This window comes from Sus scrofa, chromosome 7, assembly GCF_000003025.6.
Source record: "Sus scrofa isolate TJ Tabasco breed Duroc chromosome 7, Sscrofa11.1, whole genome shotgun sequence".
Classification (NCBI taxonomy): domain Eukaryota; kingdom Metazoa; phylum Chordata; class Mammalia; order Artiodactyla; family Suidae; genus Sus; species Sus scrofa.
The window spans coordinates 20,212,386-20,230,064 of NC_010449.5; the positions used below are offsets into that span (position 1 = coordinate 20,212,386).

Here is a 17,679-nt window from a genome sequence, read left to right on the forward strand (position 1 = left end):
GCCAGAACTGTAAGAGGATTAGGGAGTTTTAATTTAGCCATGCCTGAACAATAGTATCAAGCTCAGTTGTAATTATTTCATAAATGCTGCTGATGCTCTGGTTGGCTTCTGATTCTTTCTACCCTTTGGTGAAAATACTTAGGCTAAAATTTTATCATCTGATGAGCTATTTTTGAAGTGATACAAGTGGGAAGGAGGATATTATTTTTAAATAATTGTATTGGTTTTTTATTGTTGCGTAACAGGTTATCACAATCCTTGCAGTTTAAGATGACAGATTTATTATGACCCAGTTTCTTTGGGCCAGTCATCTGGGTACAGGTTAGCTGGGTTCTCTACTCAGTCTCATGAAGCTGAAGTCAGGTGTCAGCTGGGACGGTGATTTTACCTTAAGCCCACTGGTTGCTGGCAAAATAAATTTCCTGAGGTTGTAGGACTAGGTCACCATTTTCTTGCCAGCTGCCCGTCAGGGACCCTCCTAGCATGTGGAAGCTGGTTCAGGTCCTTCTCCTGTGGCCCCTTCTTCCTGGGAACACATTTATCTCGTGTTCCAAGCCAGCAGAAGCACATCTCTCTGATGCTTTCCTTTTTTTTTTACCTAGCTCACTTTTTTGGGGGCAGATTCACCCAGGAAAGACTCCCTTTTGATCAATTCATAGTCAACTGATTAGGAATGTAATCACATCCCTGATATCCCATCATATTCATTCGTCTGCCCCCCACACTTGAGGGAATTATTTGGTATGTTCACTAGGGGGCAGGAGTCTTGAGCACCACCTCACAATTCTGCCTATCACAAATCTTTGAATATTGACTATCATTTGAATGTGAGAATAGAAGTTGAAGGACTAGATTTCAGGAGGAGGTAGAAGAAGCTTTCATTAGAAATCTTTATGAGTAGAGGGCAAAGTCTGTAGGGTTAGAAATGAAATTTGAGGATTTGAATTCTTAGGAGGAGGACATGGATGGGCGAGGTTTAAGAAGAAGTAGTGTCAAGAGGGAACACTTTGTTTTCATTTTCTGATGCAGATGTTCTCCAGCCTTGTTGCATGAGGGGCTTTCATCTTGTGATGTTTTATATTTGATGAGGATTAATTATTAAACTGCGTCGAAGATAGTGTTATAAACTCTTAGTTCTGCTTTTTCGTTCCTGACATTGAGATTGTTCTTGATTGAAAAAGATACCCATGTGGTGCCCAAGCAAACATTTGAAGGGGAACCTCCTCGCATCTGAAGTAGTGAATCTAAAGGAAGGTTAAGACTTAAGTGGACAACTCGATCACATGAAAGGCGCTCTGATAGATGTAAGGCAAAGGGGAAAATGATAGCTGCCTCTCTCTATTTCTCTAGGGTTTATTTTTTTCTTTAGGAAAACCAAGTGGTCTGTCTCTTAGCCAAATGCTACAGAGTGGTGAATACAACAAAGTGGAAACTACGTAGATCACTGTCTGTAGATAGTAGGGCTGTTTTGCTTTTGTATTTAAGACGCAAGAGCCTCGAATGTATTTGTTTACTGACAGGACAAAATCAGTAGCTGCTAAAGGCAGATCACTAAGGATGTGAGATCTGGAGTGCGGTAGACCAGGAAGGGACCCTCCTTCGTCATCAGGGAAACACACATTCCAAACCCACATTGAGACACCAGTGCACACCCAGTAGTGTGGCTATCCTCGAAAGAAGTGTGGGGGAGGGTGTGGGAAATGCGAAGGGATGCATCACTGGTGGGAGTGAAAACTGGTGCAGCCTCTTTGGATACTGGTTAGAAAAGTTAAATACCGGTTTAAAAAGTTAAATTTGCTCTGTGACCCAGCAATGCCACTCCTAGGTATGACGCAAGAGAAATGAAACATACATCCACACACAGGCTGGTGAATGAATGTTGACAGTGGTGGTGTCCATGACAGCCCCAAACTGGAAACACCGGTGAGGGGACAAACACAGTGTGGTGTATCTGCACCACGGCCCGGAGACCACAACTCAAGCGTGTAAGGGAATGAAGCGTTGATCCTGCTATGACATGGCTGAACCTCAAAAGCATGATGTTCCTTGAAAGAAGCCAGGCCCCAGAGACCTCTCGTACTATCTGGGTTTGGGAGGCTTTGAGGGGGAGGAATGAATCTGAGGCCCTGCATCTTTCCTGTCGCGCACCTCGTATGCTCTGGGGAGCAGCCTTCTTGGGCAACCTGTCAACTCAGGTGCAGGTTTATCTCCTGGACCCTCAATGCCTTCAACGTGTGTGACAGCTCTTCCTTTGTGCTGCTGCGTTGTAATTAGATGCGGACATGTCTCCATCAGCTTACTTCTCATGCCTACGGCTGGTCCCTCATTCCCTTCTAACCACCTAAGACATACCGCATCTAGCCTAGAAACTTGTACATAATAAATATTTTCCTTAAATTGAGTTTGATTTCGTTTAATGGAAGGCCCTTTTGTGGTTTTTTTTTTGAATGGCACTTGAATCCGTGGCGAAGGTGATGGAAATGTCTCTTGCGTGGAGTCAGAGTGTGTAATTCAGAGACGATGTTTCCCTGGTTTTTTCCTCCACTTTCCTCCCTCTGTGCCCTGATTTTGTGTGTCTTTTCACCTACCTGCAGTCCACCCACAGGTGTTGGAGGCATGAATCATTCCAAGGATGCTTTCCTCCGCTTTGTGCGTGCATACCGACTCTCCAGGGTGTTTTCTGCTCACACACACTCAAGTTTTGACACTCCTGAAAATATTTTCTCAAGCTAAGACTTTGCGTGTTTCTGCCCCTTCTGGAGTTCCTTCGGTGCTGTGTTTGCCAGAGCTTTTGGACACCTGCCAGCCCCGTCGTTCCCACCTTTCTTCTCTCTTGGGGCTGAGCCTCCTGAACACAAATTCTTTATAGGCTTTTTTTCTTTTTTTTCTTTTCTTTTTTTTTCTAATCTGGTCTAAATACTGGAAGATGATGGGTAGCTTTTCCGCTCCTGGATGGAAATTGCACGAGAAATCCAACCAAGCATAAAATATTTATAGGAACGTCAAACTTGGGACAAATTTTCATGACTTTTCTGAGCTTTTCAATTGAAAACAATAAAAAAGCATGGGGGAGGAGTTTAGAATTGACTTGTTTAGTCTATAAAAGAGACCAAGCCAGGGAAGATTATTTACACAGAAACACAAAGAAACACAAGGCAGTCTGGCAGCCCAGAATGCTGAGGAATTTCAGCACCAAGTGCAATTTGATTTTGCACCTGAACCCTCCTCTCAGGGACTTATTTGGAAACTCAGAGAGGGAAATTTGGTTCCTTGCTTTGTGATATGAATGTTGAAGCAGCAAATCTCTGATAGTTACAGCTCAGCCTCTTTGTCACGCTTGTGTGCAGAAGACAGGCAGCTTTCTGTTATGCAGGGGCTTGTGGTGCGGAGGCTGAAGTGTGATTTAGTGAGCAGGGGTGTGGTGTGTACAGGCAGGCCTTCCAACGCTGGATGCCCTGCTCTCTGAAAGAGCCCCACAAGGCAGTGAGCAGACCAGACACACACACACACACACACCAGCTCTTTTTGGATGGAGGTGGGGGGGGGGTGCTGTATTTGCAGCATGTGGAAGTTCCCAGGCTAGGAATAGAATCTGCACCACAGCAGTGACAACATCAGATGATTATCCACTAGGCCGCCAGGGAACTCCTGCACCCACTCTTCATATCCCAGTTGAGGGGCTAGGCTCATGCCCCAGCTTGCTCTTGGCATTCCAGCCAGTGTGTTTTCAGGTTGTAGGCCATGACCCATTAGGTGGTCATGAAATGAACTTAATAGTTCACAGTAAGCTTTTTTTTTTTTAAAGAAACAAAATAGACAACATCAAAGTGCATTGTCCGGGGAAACTCGGGCTTGGGTTTTCTATTAAATGTGCATGTATTTATTGTTGCCTGAGTTTCCTGCATCACGATATGAAATCTCTTTCTTGATGTGGGTCAGGCTAAAAAAAAGCCTTGAAACACCCTGCTCTAGCTCAACTTTATTAACTAGTTGTGTGGTGAGTCCCCTGGGCTGACCTGGTATCTGAAACCAGGGTGTTTCAGTCATCACTTTGTGACTAATCCTTTGGAGCCAAGGGCTTTTTGGATCAGAGTGGAGTGTTTTCGGGCTTGTAGCTCTTCTCTCAGCTCATTCACATGCTGTCCTTCCCCACATGTCACAACCTCCTTGTTCTCGTCTCCCTCCTTACCCTTCCCAGTTACCCTGGATTTTATGATCTTAGCCTTTGGCAGGAATGTTTGTCCTTGTTTCCTCCCCTTGCTTTGTTCTAAATTGGATTATTTTGTTTAAAGATGATTTAGAATCCTATCTCGTGTTTTTCTTCTCGAAATGTTGACCTGAAGCACCCAAGTATTTCTTTTCCCAGCCATGTGGTGGTGGCTCTGATTTGACCTTCCAAATAAGACAAAGAGAAATAGATTCTAGAATTGCCACTTCTATGTTGGGGCACTCAAGAGCTTTCATGTCTTAGAGTCTACCAGCGGTTTTGGAGTCAAAATAAAGAAGTCCAGATCTGGGCTTACTCGCTTTCCATCTGAATTTCCTCAGGCAATTTTTCTAACTTTTCTATGCCTTGGAGGATTCCTCATCTCTCAAATAATAATAGCACCTCCCACTTGAAGGTGTCCTAAGGATTCAATGAGATAATGCCCATCAAAGCCATAAGAATGGCCTGTCACAGTATGCGCTCCATAAATGTTAACTTTCACTGTCACCTTTGGTTCATAAAACAGCCTCGTGACGTTAAATAGTGCAAATGTTACTGTTCCCCTTTTATGGATGAGGAAACTGTACATAATTTGGGAGAGCTTGCAGAGTCCTATCTAGTACCAGTTGTTCAGACTCCTGCCTAGGATTTCCTGAATAATCAAACAACCAATCTGTTATATTGTGGTTGGGCTTTTCTGATTTGGCTGCCTAGATTTCCTTTGGAAATGGAAGGAAATGATTGTATGGATGCGAATGGAAAAACATTGCATGTCCATAAATTTTCTTAGTCACTGATATTTAGAGATGTCAGGTTTTCTGCATGACAGCTTATACAACAGAACGTACTTTTCTTTAGAGTCATGATTTCAGCCATATTTAATTGATATTTTTTATGGCTATATGAAGTAAAACAATATTGTCAAAACTGCATAGATTTGGATTTTAGAGCTCAAAAATTAAGCTCTTGACTCTATTTTTTCTACTAGTCTTTTACTCCTGTATTCCTAGTTCTTGAATCTCTTTCTTTCTTTCTTTCTTTCTTTTTTTTTTTTGTCTTTTTAGGGCTGCACCCGAGGCATATGGAGGTTCCCAGTTTCATTTTGAAAGGAGAAATAAAAATTAGATTGTTTCATTCTAAATTTGACACATACTAAAACAAAAATAAATCATAAGGGGGGTTATTCATTAAGTCTCCAAATGAAAGCTTTTGGTGATAGATTTTGTTTTAATTCACAGCTCTGAAAGCCAGGTTTTGCTTTATTTGGGGGGCAGAATTGAATAGTTTTGGCCAAAAGTTGAAAAGTCGCTTCTGCCCTTTCTTTGTGGGGAAAGGTTTTCTTGCTGGTCAGTTTCTTCCATGACACCATAGAGTAACTAGCTTCAGAAAGTCCAAGGTAGGTTAATTTCTCTTTTTTTCCTGATATTTTGCCTGCCAGCCGCCCTCAATTTAATCATGTGGCCAAGACACCATTTTTGAAGTTGGCCAAATCGGAGGACCCTTAGTGTAAGAATCTGTTACCTTTTATAAAAAAATCAATTTAATTCTTTCAATTTCAAAAAAAAAAAAAAAGAATAGTCCTGACCACAGTTATGCCTTTCATTCTATTAGCACTTAGCCAGGATGTTTCTTGAAATACAGGAGTTCCCGTCGTGGCGCAGTGGTTAACGAATCCGACTAGGAACCATGAGGTTGCGGGTTCAGTCCCTGCCCTTGCTCAGTGGGTTAACGATCCGGCGTTGCCGTGAGCTGTGGTGTAGGTTGCAGACGAGGCTCGGATCCCGCGTTGCTGTGGCTCTGGTGTAGGCCAGTGGCTACAGCTCCGATTGGACCCCTAGCCTGGGAACCTCCATATGCCGAGGGAGCGGCCCAAGAAATAGCAAAAAGACAAAAAAAAAAAAAAAAAAAAAGAAGAAATACAGTATGTTTATGAGTTGTGGATGCCTAGGAAACGAAAACAAAACATTTTGTCAGGAAAGAAAGATGCTTGTAACTTCATCTGGAACCAGATAGAAAATTACTTTAACCAGACATTTTGTATCTGAGCCTTTAGTCCTTTTTACCTTTAATCCTGCTTTTTTTCTTTTTTTAGAATAAATGAGCAAACATGACTTTATTCACTTTATTCTAACTTAGAAGCTTCATTTTTATTACTTTCACTATTGAGAGTGTGATCGTCCTATTCATAGAGAAAAATGTTGCTGGATTATTTATTCCTTTTCGTCTGCCTTCCCTTTTGTTTTGTTTTGGTTTTGACCACACCCATGGCATGCAGAAGTTCACAGGCCAGGGATCAAACTTGTGCCACCGCAGTGACAGTGCTGGGTTCTTAACCCAATGAGCCACCAGGGAACTCTGTGTCTTCCTTTTTAACAGAAAATTTTTGATTAAGGAGTGAACAGATGTGTGCATGTCACTAGTAGCGTAAAATAATTATTCCATTCTGGTCTTGCGTTCGGTTATAGGCATTTACAATTTTATGTGGTGTTACAGGTGTGTCCAACACAAAAGAACATATTAAAAGTTTAAAAATTGTCATTTTCTCAAAGAACAAAGCAAAACAGCTCAAGTCAACCTGAGTGCAACAAATTTGAAGTTTAGTAGTAGGTTTTAACTTTGATCTATCAAATATTTTCAGCATGATATGGATATATATACATACACACACATGCATATAAATATTTTAACATTTATGTAGCATATGCTTTGCTAAATGAAAGAATACATGAAAGAATTGGTTATGAGTCAGCAGTGATTACTCTTAATATTTAAAGTAACAGTCTGGTATCCTTCTCTCTTCCATACCTATTTTTTTTAAAGACTTAATTTTTAACTTTGTCTACATTTTTTTTATTATAGTTGATTTACAATGTTCTGTCAGTTTCTGCTGTACAGCAGAGTGACCCAACCACACATATAGACACATTGCTCTTCTCCACACTATCTCTTATCATGTTCCATCATAAGTGGCTGGATACAGTTCCTTGTGCTGTATAGGACCCCATTGCCTATCCATTCTTCTTTGCTTTTTTTTTTTTTTTTTAGGGCTGCACCTGCGACATAAGGAGGTTCTCAGGCTAGGGGTCCAATAAGAGCTATAGCTGCTGGCCACAGCCACAGCAACACAGGATCCAAGTTGCATCTGCAACGACACCACACAGCTCATGGTAAGCCAGATCCTTAACCCACTAAGCAAAGCCAGGGATTGAATCCGCAACCTCACGATTGCTAGTCAGATTCGTTTCTGCTGCACCACAATAGGAACTCCTGCCTGTCCATTCTAAATGTAATAGTTTACATCTACTAACCCCAAACTCCCCGTCCATCCCACTCTGTTCCCTCCCCCTCTTGACAACCACAAGTCTACTTTCCATGTCTGAAGACTCAGTTTTTTTAAGTGTAGTTTTAGGGTCACAGCAAAATTGAGAGAAAGGTACAGAATTTCCCATATACTCCCTGTTCCCATAAGTGCATAGTCACCCACGTTATCAGCATCCATCACCAGAGTAATATGTTTGCTATGATTGGTGACCCTACATTTGATACATCATCACTACCCAAAGTCCATAGTTTTCCTTAGGGTTCGCTCTTGGTATTGTACAATCTGTGGGTTTGGAAAAATACATGAAGTATCCATCATTTTAGTATCTTACAGAGTATTTTCATTGCCTGAAAAATTCTGTGTTGACCTGTTTATTCCTCTTCCTCTGCTCAGCCCTTGGCAATCACTCCTCTTTCCATTGTCTCCATACGTTTTCCTTTTCCAAAATCTCATATAGTTTTCAACTACTTTGGGTAAATAATCAAGGGTTGTGGTTGCTGGGTCACATGGTAATAGAAAGTTCAGTTTTGTAAGGAACCTTCAAACTGTCTTCCAAAACAGCTGTACCATTTTGCATTCCCACTAGCAGTGAGTGAGAGTTCCTCCTGCTCCACAGCCTGGCCAGCATTTCGTGTTGTGGTTCTGGGTTTTGGCCAAGGTGTGTAGTGCTATCTCATTTTTTTAGCTTGCATTTCCTTGATGACGTATGATGTAGAACATCTTTGCACATGCTTATTTGCCATCTGTGTGTCTCCTTTGGTGAGGTGTCTGTCAAGGTCTTTGGCTCATTTTTTAATTAAGTGTATGTATTTTCTTAACGATTGAGTTTTAAGAGTTCTTTGTATATTTTAAGTAATAGTCCTTTATCAGATGTGCTTTTTTGCAACGATTTCTTCTTAGTCTGTGGGTTGTATTCTCATTCTCCTGACATTTTCTTTAGCAGAGCAAAACTTTTTTTTTTTTTTTTTTTTTTTTTTTTCCTTTTTTTAGAGCCACACTTGTGGCACATGGAAGTTCCAGGGCTGGGGCTCCAATGGGAGCTACTGGCCTACACCACAGCCACAGCAACACCAGATCCAAGCCACGTCTTTGACCTTGACCACAGCTCACGGCAATGCTGGATCCTTAACCCACTGAGCGAGGCCAGGGATCGAACCTGCATCCTTATAGATACTAGTCGAGTTCAAACCTGCTAGAACCACAGTGGGAACTCCCAGAACTTTTTAACTTGAATCAAGTCCAGCTTAAAGATGATTTCTTTTTCTATTTTTATTTATTTTGTATGACTATCCCCACATCATATGGAGGTTCCTAGGCCAGGGCCGTAGCTGTAACCTACTCTGCAGCTGTGGCAGTGCCGTATCCTTTAACCCACCGCGCCCGGCGAGGGATTGAACCCAAGCCACTGCAGTCAGATTCTTAACCCACAGTGCCAAAGCAGGAACTCCTATAGATGATTTCTTTCATGGACTGTGCCTTTGGTGTTGTGTCTAAAGTCATTGCTATCCCCACAGTCATCTAGATTTTTCTCCTCTGTGATCTTCCATACCGAATTTTCTGAAGTAAATTTTTTCGTACATTCAGGAGAGTCTGTAAAATCTGAAAAAGCAGTCGTTTACATTGGAATCAAACTCAAGTTAATCTTCAGCCTTTGGTAAAACAAATGCAATCCTGAGAACTTAAAAATTTGAATAATCCCTTTTTTTTCTCTTTCTTTCTCAGGTGTGTCGGCTTTAAGTATTCAGTTTGCCAAACTCCCAAAAGGATTAAAGCATTTAAATTTATCTAAAACCTCAGTGTCACCTAAAGGTACAGTATATGTTGTTAACTTTGTGCCTATGCTGTTTCTGTTGGCCCTTCTACCTTAAATAGTTAGAATTATTACTCATTTCTGTATCTGGATTTAAAAGTATAGTTGACCCTTGAACAATGTGGTTTGAGCTACCTGGGCCCACTTACATGTGGACGTTTTTCTTTTTTCTTTTTTTTTAATTTTCTTTTTTGTCTTTTTGCCTTTTTCTGGGACTGCTCCCGTGGCATCTGGAGGTTTCCAGGCTCTAGGGGTCGAATCGGAGCTGTAGCCAGTGGCCTACGCCAGAGCCACAGCAACGTGGGATCCAAGCCGCGTCTGCAACCTACACCACAGCTCACGGCAACGTTGGATCCTTAACCCACTGAGCAAGGCCAGGGACTGAACCCGCAACCTCATGGTTCCTAGTTGGATTTATTAACCACTGCGCCATGATAGGTACTCCCTGGATGTTTTTCAGTAGTAAAAACTATGGCCCTCCCATCCCCACTTTACCGCTTCCCCATTCCCTGCCCTCACCCCCCACATGGGCTGCCTGCTGTGTAGAAGAAGCTTGAGCCTAATGGCCCAATCAGTCACCGCTGTAGCCCTGCCTCCTCTGTTTCCTGTCCTGGAAATTGCCTTTCCCTCCCCAGGTCCTTGCCTGACTCCACGCACCATCCTCTCATTTATCCAGTTCTGTTTTTCTCTTGCCACTTGAGCACCTCCGTGATAATAATTGCAAGGTCCCTGCATGCACTGTGCCTTGTGTACATGATTGGTATTCTGCTTGAAAAGTTTTTCTTTTTTTTAACTATTGGAGTAGAGTTGCTTTACAGTGTTGTGTTAGTTTCAGGTGTAGAGCAAAGCGAGTTAGTTATACGTGTACATATATTCATTCTTTTTCAGCTTCTTTCGCCATATAGGTTATGACAGAATGTTGAGTAGAGTTCCCTGTGCTGTAGCAGGTCCTTATTGGGTATCTGTTTTATATACAGTGGTGTGTATATGTGAATCCGAAATTGAAAAGTACCTCTCACCCCATATAGGGAAAACCTCCGTTCTTCCCTCCCTTCCGTGTTTCTCTTTCCTGTTTGTCTCCTCTGCTGCTCACACAGAACACTTCACTTCTAACGCTTTTGGTCACCAGTTGTGTGAGGATGTTTCCCCCATGCCAAGTGATTCTCTGGTTCACCGGCTGGGCATTCTCCAGTTGAACTCCGTAGCGACCTGGAAAGTGTCCGGTTGCTCAGGTGGTGGGTTCTGTCCCTAAGACTCCTGTGCACCGCCCCCCTCCCCACCCCACCAGCCCCCTTCAGATGTCAAGTTGCAAGCCCAGGTTCTCAGAGGTTCCAAAGACCCCCTTCTTAAGTCTGATTAACTTGCCAGAGTGGTTCACAGAACTCAGGGAAGCACAGTTGCTAGTTGACTAAAGGATACAGACTAACTGCCAGATGAGGAGACACACAGGGTGAGGTCTCAGAGGCTCCCAAGCCCAGGAGCTTCTGTTCCTGTGGTGCTGGGGTGTGTCACCCTCCTTTGGTGTGAAACTTCCATCAACCCGGAAGCTCTCCAGTCCCCATGCTATTGAGGTGTTTATGGAGGCTTCGGCAGGCAGGCATGATCAATTATTAACTGCATTTCCATGGCCTCTTTCTTTCTAGGGAAGCATCAGTGGACGGGGGTGGGGCTGAAATTCCAAGCTTCTCATTCTGGCTTGGTCTTTCTGGTGACCAGCCCTTATCCAGGAGCCCACCCAGAGTTGCCTCATTAGAACAAAAGATGCTCTTAATGCTCTTATCACTTAGGAATTTTAGGAGACCTGTATCAGGGTCAGGGTCAAAGACAAATATTAGAACAGAAGATGCTTCTAGTGTTCTTATCACTAGAAGTGAATAATTGTGAGGGTTCTTGGAGCTCTGTGCTAGAAACAGGCATGGGAGGCAGAGAAATATATTTTGTATTATTTTACACATCTCCAAATTTCTTGGAGTGCTTCAGCATCTGCAAAGTGTTCCCTAATTTATTTAAATGATCTGTTATTATACATTTAGATGGTTTTAAATTTCTTCAAAGATGAAAGAATGCCAAAATGACCTCTACATTTAATTACCAGTCCGCTGTTAATTTCTTCTTCCTATAAGCCAAATTGCAAGATCAGAGTTTGCACATTTAAAAAAAAAAAATTTATTTTTTTGCACAATATTTTAAAGCATTTTTGCTGTTTATCATCAAGTTGTCCTTCAAGTATTTTGTACATTGTTCTCTGCAGTTACCATCTGTGGATATTCTACGCTTTTAAAAATAGTTTATCAAGCATATACGCATGTTCTGAAATTTTAGTTTCTTCAGTTTTTGCTTAGGTGACTTTCCCTCCTTGTTCCTGAGTCACTTGTATATCTTTTGGAGGCAATTGCTAGGTCCCCTCCTTTATTACTCTTCTGTTTACAGTGTTCATTTTTTTCTTTTTATTCATATGAATTCGCCACACATTAAAATACTAATCATTTGCCATGAGCTTCATAAGTCTAACTCTTTTAGAAGGTAGAAGTTTATTAAAACACTTGATTGCATTTATTTATTGGTTTATTCCTATGGGCAAGAGAGGGATACGGTGATTGTTGTTCCTTCTGCGGGCAGCCTAAGGTTCTGAGGTACCCGAGTGCTACCCACTCACTGAGGCCTCCACCCCTCCTTGCGTGATGAGAGTGGCCAGGTTCCCCAGGCAGAGTTGGGTTCCTCAGCTTCCTTGTGAATCAGAGCAGCCCTGCATGCCCTGTACCCTTCACGAATCAAGGTCAACACCTTTATCTCTTCTCGGCAATAAAATGCATTTGAGAATTAATATTGTTTTATAGCAGGTGATGCAAATCTTTTTTTTTTTTTTTTTTTTTTTTTTTTTTTTTTTTTGGGTCCTTTTAGGGCTGTACACGCAGCATATGAAAGTTCTAGGCTAGGGGTTGACTCGGAGCTGTAGCTGCCGGCCTACACCACAGTCATAGCAACACCACATCCAAGGTGCGTCTGCGACCTACACCATAGCTCACAGCAATGCCGAATTCTTAACCCACTGACCAAGGCCGGGGATTGAACCCGCATCCTCATGGATACTAGTTGGGCTCATTACTGCTGATCCATGACGGGAATGCCCAAGAATTTTAAGTTGCCCTTCCGAAGATGTATATCTTGATGTTGCTTTTTTTTTTTTTAAATGATTTCTTAAAGGTTTTGAGTATTCTTGTAGACAGTCACAAAGGATCTGAAAGGTTTGCAGATTCAAAATGACTCAGATTAAATTGCAGTTGTAAGCGTTTGCTGAATTTGACTAACATTTATATTTTCTATGAAAACATATTCATGGCTCCATAATTAAGGGAGTTTTTTTTTTGAATCTTCCCATCACATCCATACTCTCTCCAAATATCCTTTCTCTTCCTCAGATGTTAGCTAAGTGATGGTTTTTTGGATTTCTAGTAAATGTCCTGCTGGTTGCCAGATTATGTCAATGCAGGACCATCTGGTACCACCTTTTTCCAGCTGTATACACTCCCGTAATAAATATGAAGAACGGTGAAAATCACTAGACAGCCAGAATTGAGAACAGCATGAAAATCTGTGCGTAGTTTGGGTTGGAAAAGCCCTGATTTTTTCCATCCTATACTTTTGTCATTTCCTGCTATTAGTGTGCTTATTATCCCGGGCCTCACATGGTTGTGGGCTAAGAGGTGGGGGAAGAAGGCCTTCATTCTGTTTCAGTGGCATGAAGCTGAGCTGATAACAGGATTCTTTCCCAATTCTATTCACATGTTGGCCAACTGCCAAGTGCCCACGCTTGTCAAGGAGCGTTTTACTGTCAAGGGTAATTTCACCTTCTAAGTTGGGAATTTACTTATTGAGTTTTGTTACACCTCACCAAGAAAATGATTTTACAACTGGTTTTCTAGATGAAAGTCTTGGTCTTTTCCGAATGTTTTGAACTCATGTATTACACTGCAAAATATATCGATACTGTCAATTACAGGACAAACTGAAGGAAGCTGGTCATTTAAACCATCCTAGAAGTTACCAGAAATTAATCTTTTCTCTAGGCTATTGTAAGTTCCTTTTATCTAACATAATTAATCAAACCACCATAAATGTTAGATAATGCTAATTTATCTGACATTAATTAATCACCTCCTTCACAGCCAACCTCTTATTTCTTAGCTCTTTGAGGGTATTGACCTCACTAGATGGTGATTCTTCCACTGTCTGTCTGTCCCACTGGACTGGCTTTGAAAGGGTAAAATGGTATCCTCTGGGTGTCAGAAGTCCATGCCTAGTATACAGTAGGCTTTAAATAAAGATTTGCTGCATTGAAATATTCCTTGTGTAGCCCCAGCTTTTCATCCTGGAATTTATTTTAGCTTCTTTCCTCATGGTCTTTGAACTTTTTGAGAGCAAAGAATGGGTCTTATTGACACATATTTCCCAACCCCCAACATGTTATAAACATGTTATGAGCACTTAGTAAATGTCGAGTTGATAGCCAGGAAGTTCTGCCATGTACTCAAGTAAAATATTTGCCCCTCTAGGCCTCTGAGTCTTTTCTCTCCAAACCCAAAAGCACACTCACCATTTAGAAAAGGCTCAGTGGCCTTTATCAGACACACTTTATTTTGGCTCAGTGGCCTTTATCAGACACACTTTATTGGGGCTCAGTGGCCTTTATCAGACACACTTTATTGGGGCTCAGTGGCCTTTATCAGACACACTTTATTGGAGCTGGTTCTTTGTACCACTCCAGAGTTGCAGAATAAGATAATAACCCCTTCATCAGTACCACACACCAAACATTCTAAACATGGAGCTGAGACCTGCTCCAGTGTGGGGCTTGTAACCCTCAGCTTTTTCCTTTTTTTTTCTTGGAGTGACTCCTTGGGTCTTGCAGCCATCACCACTTCTGGCCTGACCCCCCCACCCCCACCCCAACCTTATCCTGGTGGAAGACTCTGTCCAGGTGTGGACAGAAACCCCTTCCCCGTTGCCCTTTAGGATGGTTAAGAAAGGCTGGGACTTTCAAGAAGAATTTTACAGAAAAATCAGAAAAATAAAGTGATTGATAAAGGTATACCCCATTTAGAAATAGCCCTATATTTCCAAAATATGAGGCTTAGAACCATAGACTTTCAGTAAAAACACGAAGAGCTTTGCAATGGCCCATGTCCCTGTTATCTTAAGAATAATCATCAGTGATAATTGTGTGTATTTTGACCTTTTGGAATCCCAGTGAGGGACCAGCCCCTTCTGAGCTTCTGTTTGCAAGTGGCCTGATGAAAATCTACCCACCATAAGGTCCCAACTCACAGGCCTATTTCAATTACTGGTAACCACACATAGTGAAACAGACCTCTCTTTTCATAGGACAATCTTGCCTTCTTCGTGTGTTCATTCTTTGCTTTTTGAGGGTTTTTTTTTTTTATCACTTTATTTCAATTGCCTTTAACTTGAACCATTTATGTTATGCATATCAATAGTGTATAGAGTGTTAATTAGCAGGTTTTCCTTTTGATTGCTTCTTCCTTTGTGTATAGATCATTTTTTCTTTGTAAAGTCCATTTCAATCTGCTTCAAATATAATACATTAAGTAAAGCAATACATTTCTTAAAGTATCTGAATTTGCATACATAGCTTAAAGTATCTGAGTTTGCATCTACATCGTTTTCGTGTAGTACACTAAGTCAAGCATCACCTTACAGGATTCAGAGAAGGATAAGAATTATCAATTAGATTGCTTGCATCATTCTAAGACTTCAAAATAAATCCTTTCTATCCGCATCCTTAGAGGTGGAGCAAAATGAAGTTGACCCTTTTCTTTCTCCAACTCAGTGAGCTGGCTGTGTCTGTGACTAAACTATTCTTCCTGAGAAGATGTCAAAAGAGCTACCTTTTGGGGACAATGCATAGAGTTAACCTCAGTCCTGCAAGTTGGTGGGGCTGCTGAACCATTGAAAGAAACTCACAAACCTCATTTGTTTCCTGGAGTGGAAGCTGAGCCTGGGTCTTCTTGATGTTGCAGGGGTGAATAGCCTTTTTCAGTCACTCAGTGCCAACCCCTTGACCGCCACCACCCTTATCCATCTGGACCTCTCAGGGAACATCCTTCGCGGAGATGACCTCTCGGTAGGTTTTTTTTTTTTTTTTTCTTTATTGCCCCCCTCAAAGAAGCTGTACTTAATAAGCCTGGAATCATTTCTAAACAGGGCTTTGTAGTTTATTTCCCCACATCTCCCTTTATCATGGCATCTTCAAGTCATTTAGTTAGGAGCTTATCAAGTGTTTTAGAGAAAAGTTCAAGAGCCTTCCTTTATTAAATATAGTCTATTCCATGGATTACCCCCACCCCTGCCAGTTAATGTTGTTGCAGTTTAAATTCTTCTCAAAACACTTTTTCTGAAGGAACTTTTTTTCTTCATTTCAAAACATTATTGCACCTATTTTAAAATTGCCCGATAAAGAAGATGGGAAATGTGAAGTGAATTACTTCATCATTAGATAATATTGTTGGGAAGACTGGTGGCTTTTAAAATAGTTTGTGATTGAAAGGGAATATGGGGATGAACTGCAGTCCTTATACTCCATGAATTCAATAGAGAAAAGGGTATGGTTAGGAGTCAGCTGGGGACACCCTTGAAAGTTTGAGTGTGAAGGCAGAAAGTTTCCCTTCAATTATAGCAAGATTTCTCCTGCAGCTGAATCCGTAATAGAAATGTCTGGCAGATCTTCTTGGTACAGTGAATCAGGTATGATCTCGTAGCCAGATGGGGTAAATGTTCCCCTCTGGTCACCAGGATAGAATTTTGAAGAAATTCTCCCTCACCAATAGGGCCTACAGTACAGGGACCACTTTAGAGGACTTAACTTGGGTTCCATTGCTTTATGGGAGTCAAAACCAATGTGAAATGTATTCTCGCTACTCTTCTGTTTTACTTTCCCTGTAAGACAGAGAATGTTGCCACAGCCCTTTTTGTAGCTATTTTTCTCTCCCTTATGCTCGCACTCAATTACATAATACTTCCTGGTGTACCATGGCTTTTGCAGTGTTTTGTCCAATTTTAGTTGTCACTTTCATTGATGATTCATAAATCCCCTTCCAAAGATGAAACAAGGAGTCTGATGGGAAACCAACAAGACATTACAGTGACAAACTAGCAGAATAGAGAGAAGGATAAAAGACGAACGAGCTCGAAATTTAATAAGACTGCTAAAATAGGGGCATTAATAGTCACCCAAGACAGCACAGTAGCTGGTCTTGTCCCAGCTGGCCTCTGGGGAAGGAGGAGTGGAATGATGAGGCCTGGGTGAGAGAGGGCTTCCAGCCCTGCACAGGCTGAGGTTCTGGGAGCCATTCAGCAAGCCATTCTGGGAGAGCAGCCTTGTAGGGCCTGCTAGGGAAGAGTTGGCCAAGTAGGGTCTTGTCACCACTTGAGGTTGATTAGAGCTCCCCCAGCCGGTAGCTGGGAGTAAAATCGCATTGCCAGGCAAAGACGGGCTCAGATCTTAAGTAGAGCCAAATTTTTTTCTGAATCAGAACTTTTTCATAATACAGTACGTCCTGTGTATCTGGTTATTCTAAAAATATTTATAGGCCAATCTCTTGCTCTTTTGAATTCCTTGCTATAGAGGCATTTTCTCAAGTACCTGTAGCCAAGTCGCTACTCCTAAGAGTCTTTGCCAAGGACTAGAACTTCTTAGCGTAAGCTTGTTTGTTTTTGCAAGTATCTTATGGCATTCAGTGAAGCAAAGCAGAATTGGGCTATGTGCCTACTGTTAGTTAGGAACTTGGACTTGGTTTGTTATTGGTGGATGCTGACATTGCTATGCACACAGGGCAATTAGAGAATAACAGAGAGGTATTAATTGTGTTGTTTTCATAGCTTTGCACTAGGATGAGGGCGTACTTGAGGCATTGTGACCCCCTGAAAACTCAAGTGTTTTAGCTATAAGTGAGATTAAAACAACAACAACAGCAACAACAACAACAAGCCAATGAATAGTACTGTCAGGCCCTTTCTTGTTAGATTTTGGAAGTAACTAAAGGTAGAAAAATTATTTTGTTGAACTGAAGAGTGTGTAGCCTGAGACCACTATCTTGTGGTTAAAATTCAAATTAGTGGCTCCTTGAATACTTGCAAAGGTGATTAGCATTTTGATAGGGTGACTGTAATTCAGGTGGTTTTTCGATCTCAGCAGTTAAAATTAATTAGCACTGTTTCAAAATTGTACAATAAAAATGGAGCTAATCAGGAAAATGAAGTCATGTGTGACAAAAAAGGGGTTGGGTAGCCAAGGCTCCATTTGGCCTTTTTTAAACTTACACA

The 17,679-nt window shown here is 41.6% G+C and overlaps 1 protein-coding gene across 6 annotated transcripts in view; it reads left to right on the top strand.

Annotated features, from left to right (window-relative positions):
* CARMIL1 (capping protein regulator and myosin 1 linker 1) overlaps window positions 1-17,679 on the top strand; it is a 317,002-nt gene that overhangs the window by 175,956 nt on the left and 123,367 nt on the right. For all 6 annotated transcript variants that reach the window (XM_013977486.2, XM_021099791.1, XM_021099790.1 and 3 more), the window contains exons 12-13: window positions 9,252-9,338; window positions 15,378-15,481. In XM_013977486.2, coding sequence (XP_013832940.1) covers window positions 9,252-9,338; window positions 15,378-15,481 — 191 coding nt within the window. The remainder of the gene's footprint in view (window positions 1-9,251; window positions 9,339-15,377; window positions 15,482-17,679) is intronic.